The sequence below is a fragment of the Electrophorus electricus genome, chromosome 5, assembly GCF_041902795.1.
Source record: "Electrophorus electricus isolate QZ-2024a chromosome 5, ASM4190279v1, whole genome shotgun sequence".
Taxonomy (NCBI): domain Eukaryota; kingdom Metazoa; phylum Chordata; class Actinopteri; order Gymnotiformes; family Gymnotidae; genus Electrophorus; species Electrophorus electricus.
In genome coordinates, this window is record NC_137501.1 from 21,839,666 (window position 1) to 21,847,165 (window position 7,500).

The 7,500-nt window shown below is 45.6% G+C and overlaps 1 protein-coding gene across 1 annotated transcript in view; it reads left to right on the forward strand.

The window, feature by feature from the left end:
• ndst3 (N-deacetylase/N-sulfotransferase (heparan glucosaminyl) 3) overlaps positions 1–7,500 on the forward strand; it is a 45,797-nt gene that overhangs the window by 9,665 nt on the left and 28,632 nt on the right. The window contains exons 3-5 of the mRNA XM_027024617.3: positions 3,980–4,067; positions 4,446–4,600; positions 6,967–7,152. Of these exons, the coding sequence (XP_026880418.1) occupies positions 3,980–4,067; positions 4,446–4,600; positions 6,967–7,152 (429 nt within the window). The remainder of the gene's footprint in view (positions 1–3,979; positions 4,068–4,445; positions 4,601–6,966; positions 7,153–7,500) is intronic.

Here is a 7,500-nt window from a genome sequence, read left to right on the forward strand (position 1 = left end):
GAAGGAGACAGAAACCATGCAAAGATAGAGGCCGGGGGAGAGAGGGAGAGACGGAAAGGGGGAGAGAGAGATAGGCAGAGAGAGAGAAAATAAAGCATGAGACGTAGCAAGAGGAAGAGGAGTGAGGGAAGTGAGAGGCAAGGAGCCACCCACATGAGAAAGGAAACGCGCGTGTGTGTCTGTGTGTGTGTGTGTGTGTGAGGGAGAGAGAGTGTTACCGTGCACGTGTGAGCGTGACTGTGCACATGCAGGAAATGAATAGACACACAGCTGCGTATGCCATACTGTAAAATGATTTGCGCCCTCTGCGGTCTAATAAAATGCAGCCGATCTGATTTAGGTTGTTGATGAACGCCCCAACGGCCAGGTGCTTGTCTGCTGCGCACACCCATGTATGAGGCACTGAGGCACTAAGACTCTGAGGCACTGAGGCCTCACACTTATAAAGATGGTAGTAGGGAAGCAGGTAGGGGGGAGGAGTGAATCAAATGCAAATGTATCCACCTCTGTTCAAAAGGCTCGATGTGTGTGTGTGTGTGTGTGTGTGTGTGTGTCTGTGTGCGTTCGTGCGTTCCTGAGTGCTGTGACAATTCAAATGAATTACTGCAAATTTTCGATGCAGGAGTCAAGTCATAAAGTCATGTCGACCTCCCATCATGCTGAGGGTTTGTGAGCTTCTAAAACAGAGAGAGCGAGGGAGAGAGACAGGAAAGAGAAGCACTGTAACTTCCTTTGCATGATATGACTGAAAATAGACAGATTTCAGCAGGTATTCATGTTCTTCTGGAGAGGGAGAGGGATGAGATGGTGGCGTTGATGAGAGACAGCACTCCTGTTCATGAAAAAGAGACACAACGTAACCCGATTCCAGGCCTCCACTCACCCATCCATCCACAGACACACACAGGTACATCCACAGACTCACCCACACCCAGACAAACACACACACACCCAGACATGCTCAGTCACACCCAAACACACCCAGGCACACCCAGACACGCTGGCACATGCAGACACACACAGGCACACACGTGCATGGAAATTAATGTACTTTTGTATTTCATTGTACACTGGTGTCCCAGATCACAGGCTTGAGAACTGATGCTTCACACACACACACACACACACACACACACACATTTCAGAAAACACAGAAAACCCACAGATGATTCACAGAAAGTAAAGTTCACTCAAAGCTTCTATTTTGCTTGAGGTTAATATAGCCACTTTAATGTATCTATATTATTACTGCACCTTAACTAAAGCCTTTTTATTCTGTCTGCCCAGCTGACGATTGGCCTCGTGTCCTGTATCCTTTTTCTAAATCCATTAGAACGTCCTGCTTATAATACTTACGGGAAGATAACTGAACACCCCGTCATATCTGAGCTCGTAAGCGGATCCTGCTCTCACATTATCGCATTAATGTTTCAACGTCCTTGAAGTATCGGGCTCTCCGCATACTCCAAAAAAAATCGATACAGAATAGCAGCGGGCTAAAATAACAGCGGCGAACATTTTATGTTCTTGAACTCGGCGGGATTATCATACAGGAAGAGGCAGGCCTGTCATTCCGAAGAACCTGAAATAATGTCTGGAGAGCCTCCCACGATGCCCCCCTCCCCGAGCTGGAACTTTTCTGACGCGTCTGTGCGTTCCGCTGTTATTTTGGTTCCCTCGTTCGCGCCCCGCGTGTGTCGGCGCGCGCGCTCGCTCGCTCGCTCGCTCGCTGTGTGTGTGCGCGCGCGCGGAACTGGAGTGAGTGTTTGAGAGCGCGAATCTTTGTCAGGGGTTTTGAGAGAAGGGGAAATTTGATGTCAGGGAAACAAACAAATAAATAAATAAATCTCTGTGTAGCTCTCTACTCTGCTGTTCCACTTGTTTTCCTGTCATTCGCAGGTTCTCTCTCTCCCACGGTGCCTCTCCCTCTCTCCATCCCTCCCTCCCCCCATTCTGTCACTGCTCCTCTCCCTCATGTCCTTTTAGTTATTTTGCAGTGTCAGATTCTCCACCCGCTGCAGAATCAAATGCGCGCTCTCTCTCTCTCTCTCTCTCTCTCTCTCTCTCTCGCTCTCTCTCTCTCTCTCCGCTCCTGCTCCCACATGAGCCCTCCTCTGCCCTTGCACGTTCACTCACTCATTCCCGTCCTCATTCCTTCACGCGTCCCTTTCCTCTCTCCTCGCCTATGAAATCTCAGCTGGCGTCGCCGTCAACCGCGAACACCACAGACTCGCGACAAGCCCCAGCCGATCGCGCCGGTATCCCACATTGAGCCTCTCCGTCCTATTTCCGGTACATAAATCGTCCATCACCTCCCGTGAGACGCGCGCGGCCTCCATAAATATCATGCCCATAATCCAATCTAAACCCCGGCTTCTTCAAGAGTCGACATCGTGCTACGAACGTCGAATTAGCTGTCAGTCGCACGAGACAGATCATTCTGCATTAATGAGCTCTCGATCAGAAAGCGTCTTTATTGAGTTACAATGAAAAATGCGTGCGCTGACTCTGTCGCATGCGCGCGCTCCCCGTGTGGGTGATTAGATTAGCGCGTGAGTGTATCTCAATTCATCATTTAAATGTGATTTTAAGCGTCGTTTAGTTACACGTAAATGGAATTAAAACCAGGGATGTCTCGGGGAATAAGAGTCACATTCGTATCACAGGAGGGATCCTAGTTGAATAACCCAGAGTACTTTGCCTGTGTGTGTCAGCAGAACTCCCAGTCCTGTGTGTGTGCTTGTCCAGCTTGGCCAACACACCTGTTCCTGACTACTGCAGTACTTCTATACAGCCTAAAAATACTGATACCACACACACACACACAAAGCTGACAATCATGTGGAAGATATTGATTGCTTTTGTGTGGCGTCTAAGACAAGAAACATGGGCCTGTTTTTCTGTTGTTGTTTTTTTATGAGCTCTGTACTGCTGAGGCACCTGCCAACACTGAATACCATTAGTCAGTGTGGAGAAGATCGATCTCTCTCAAAGACACACACACACACACACACACACACACACACACACACACACACACACCGAGGCACAATCCCACCACCTTCGCACCCACCAACCCACGCACTCCTGTCGATGTCTCTCACACACCCAGCATGCATCTTATATCGTACACGGTTCCAAGTTTGTAAACAGAGCACAGAATTATGGGAAATAGTTCCAAACAGGCCGGATCTCCAAGCTTCGCCTGTTGAGCTTTTTCCTCTGTCGGCGTTCATCTCTAGCCCTAATATAACCCCCCTAATCCTGCTGAATCTGGTCCACAGGAATTCCAGAATATTATGGCCCACAGTATGGCATTAGGAGGATTGGAGTTGGAATTGAACTCCACAGGAGACTGAAGCCCTAAGAACAGGGCCATCTGGACCTGATGCGCGACCTAGCCTTTCCGCAGAAATCCGAGCATTCCTGAAAAGGAGCCGGAGCTGTGGGTTTCGGAAGGGCTTCAATGCTGCCAGCATACGCTCAGGCAACTGCTAGGTCCACGTCGCTAAATTGTCCATGTTGCTAGGCTGTCCTTATGACTAGATTGTCCGTGTTCCTCATTTTTCTGCGTCACTAGGTTGTCCAAGCGTGCACGCTGAATCTCGACACATGCTGAGAAGTGGAACCACAAAACGTCTAATGGCTCCAGTGCACAAATAGAACAAAATGCAAGCAAACTCTTTACTCAAATGTGGAATCTACCTTTATGTGTACAAAGAGAGATTGACACTCACACAACAGAGTATTACCATACTTAATCTGATTATTCACGGGGTAATGTTTGTTAAGTGATGTATCATTTACCATCACAGTGGCTAATTACTTTACTTTCTATGGCAGGATAACAAATCAAAGTTCAGCATGATATGTGTAATCTCTGCTCTGATAATCTCCAATCTGTTACAGATTAGTCATTTGGATTATGTAATCTGCGAAAGTGTGTATTCGGAAGATAATAGTTCTCTTTTTTCCACAGGCTCTCCTAGAGACACAAAACATGCTGCGAACTCAAATCTCAAACTTTACATTCAATTTGGGCTTCTCTGGGAAGTTTTTTCACACAGGTAAGAGTGCATGCATGCATGCGTGCGCGCGCGCGCGTGTGTGTGTGTGTGTGGGTGTTTGGTCTATACAGGGCAACACTGATGTTTCTCTGCATTTCCATGGCGAAGCTTTACTATTTTTCATCTGCTTGAGTATTTTTAGGAAGTTAATTTTGAAAATGTGTTGTCTGTGTGTGGGTGAGGGTATACAAGACAAAACAGATCTCTTGCTAAAATGTGTTGATTAATGTTGGTGTGTGTGACTGTGTGTGGGTGTGTGTATATATGCGTGTATGTGCATATGTATGTGTGTGTCTGTGTATGTGTGTGTCTGTGTGTGTGTGTGTCTGTGTGTGTATGTGTGTCTGTGTGTGTGTGTGTGTGTGTTTGCGCGCGCAGGTACGCAGGAGGAAGACGCCGGCGATGACCTCTTGCTGAAATATGTTAACGAGTTCTGGTGGTTTCCACACATGTGGAGTCACATGCAGCCCCACCTCTTCCACAACCAATCGTCCCTGATGGAACAGATGATCCTCAACAAGGAATTTGCCCTGGTGAGAAAAACAACAGCTCCCAACCAATGACATCCTTCACGGTGACAAAAAATATATATAAACAATTTGAAAAATACAGACCTAATAGGATCACAACCTGCCATATGGGTTTATCTGCCCATTAATCTGTAATGTACAAACTGAACAGTTGTTCCTGAGATTTGCTTCTTTAAAGTGTGATGTGAGAAATGTTGCTCTTTAGTAGTTTTAGTAGTTTAGTAGTTTCCAGCACAGTTTTTCTCAATTACCAGTGTGTGGCTATGAATGTGTGTCACAGTCAGCAGTCAGTTTAATAGGTGAGATTAATTTAAGTAGATTACAAATACACACACACACACACACACACACACACACACACACAAACAAACAAACACAGAAAGGTTTTTTTAAGACTTGATGTTGTGTCCTTATAGCATCTTATACATTTAGTTTTGAGTGCCACAGATATTATTCTTATACATATGGAACCCCCCCTCCCCCCCCCACACACACAAACAAAACCACAGTAATACATACATTCACAGACCAGGGTTAAAAGTTCAGTACTGTTCTGTTGCTTAATATCAAGCACAATGGCTCTGTCCACACACGTCAAGAGATTGCTAGCAAATAAGCATTATTTCAGATTTTACACAAATATCAATTTACACACACACATACATACTGACAAAAAGCATGGGTCAATCGTGGTTGATAAAATGTGATGTCTTATTCATGCTGCGATCGTGAACTACACACTGCTGAGAAAATGTATGCAACATAAGCGCCCAGACACACACACACACACAGAGTCACACAGATTGGTTAATGAAAAGTGGCTCTGGATCTTGGCTTTTAGGACAGGTTTCATTTCCTGTGTGATTAAACACTAACATGTCCACCGGGTTCAAACTTAATCACTACCACTCTGTGTGTGTGTGTGTGTGTTGGCTAGTCCAGTCACCCATATTAAACACCTGCTGTGGTTTCGCTCTGCCTCTCTTAATGCACTTTTCCCATTATGTCCATGAATGTGTGTGTGTGCGTGTACGTGCATGTGTGTTTCCCTGCATGTGTTTGTGTGTGTTTCTATGTGTGTATGTGTGTGAATGTGCCCATGGTCCGTGTACGTGTAACACTTCCGTTCCTATGCGATCCTTCCATTCTCAGTCTTTAGTATTAGCAGTTCTCTCTGCATCACCCCTTTCAACCCTGAATGAGACATTTTAAATCAAGCCAACTCATTTTCATGAGCCATTTATTTTCAATGTGAGGTGTGGGCTGAGTGTGTGTGTGTGTGTGTGTGTGTGTGTGTGTGTGTGTGTGTGTGTGTGTGTGTGTGTGTGTGTGTGTGTGTGTGTGTGTGTGTAAGGGGTTTATGGTCACTTAATGATTTATCAAGCTGGAAGCACAAAACTCTAACTAAATATTTAATGTGTCACGGTCGGCTACGTTTCCATAAAATCTGTTCATGTGACTGTGTGTATATGTGTCCGTGTGTGTGTGTCTGTATATCTGTGTGTCCATGTGTTTGTATAACTATGTGAGTATGTGTGTGTGTGTGTGTGTGTGTGTGTTTGTGTGTGCGTGTCAGTGTTTGTATAACTGTGTGTGTGTCTCTGTGTGCATGTGTCCATGTGTTCGTATATCTGTGTGTCCATGTACATGCTACCTGAGATTAAGGTAAAATATAAAAATAAACTATGCAAATAAGAAAGCAAAACCCATATCTTCCTCTTTTTCTGTCTCTCTCTCATGCGCGTTCTCTCTCTCTCTCTCTCTCTCTCTCTCTCTCTCTCTCGCTCTCTCTCGCTTTCTATTTTTATATAGCAGCAAAGTCAAGGTCTGCTTTATGAAGGCGTAATGGAAACCATCATACTTAGGCTATATATACCAGAGATGAACACATAAACATGACAGTCTAAACCATCAAACATCCTGTGATATCAAAACGAGGCCGAGTGAAAAAGAGATTCGACAACACAGAAAGATGAGCCATGGAAAATGTACTGGGTGCGGTCAGGGTTCAAGGGTCAGAGGTGGGTGGGGGTCAATATCATCAGTGTAAAGGATCAGATATATATGAATTTGAATAGCATTGGAATGTTTTAGAAACTGAGAAAGAGGAAAGGAGTGTGTGGGAGTGAGTTCCAATGTGTTAGAGCCCAATTGCTGCTGTGTGCGTGACCTTTGTATAGCATTCTAGAGGGTTTAGCCTACAAGGTACCTGTTAGAGTGCATTTGTGGGCATTGTCTCTAACCCCTAACCCAGTGCGTGTATGCATCTCTCTCTCTCTCTCTCTCTCTCTCTCTCTCTCTCTCTCTCTCTCTCTCTCTCTCTCTCTCTCTCTCTCTCTCTCTCTCTCTCTCTCTCTCTTTCTCTGCAGGAGCACGGTATCCCCGTGAATATGGGCTACGCTGTAGCACCTCACCACTCAGGAGTCTACCCAGTCCACATGCAGCTGTACGAGGCGTGGAAGAGTGCATGGGGCATCCGTGTGACCAGCACAGAGGAGTACCCGCACCTCAAACCCGCACGCCACCGCAAGGGCTTCATCCACAGTGGCATCCTGGTGAGAGGCAGAGCTCACGCACATACACAAACGCAGAAGTGCGCACACCTATACACACATGCACTCACGCATACACGTATGTACATGCACACACACATACACAAACTGCACGTGCACGCACATACACAGGCACTCTCATACGCTCATGCACACTCATACACAGACACACATTCCCACAATCACACTACAAATAAACCTGCTAATGATTTATGCTCTTCCTACCTCTTCTGGTCAGCTATGTGACTAACAAAACATCCATAAACAATAAAGCCCATTTTATTTTATTATTTTGTTGTTATCAGATTTTTACACTTCTATGGGAGTTTGCAGATTGCAGTTTTTTTGCAA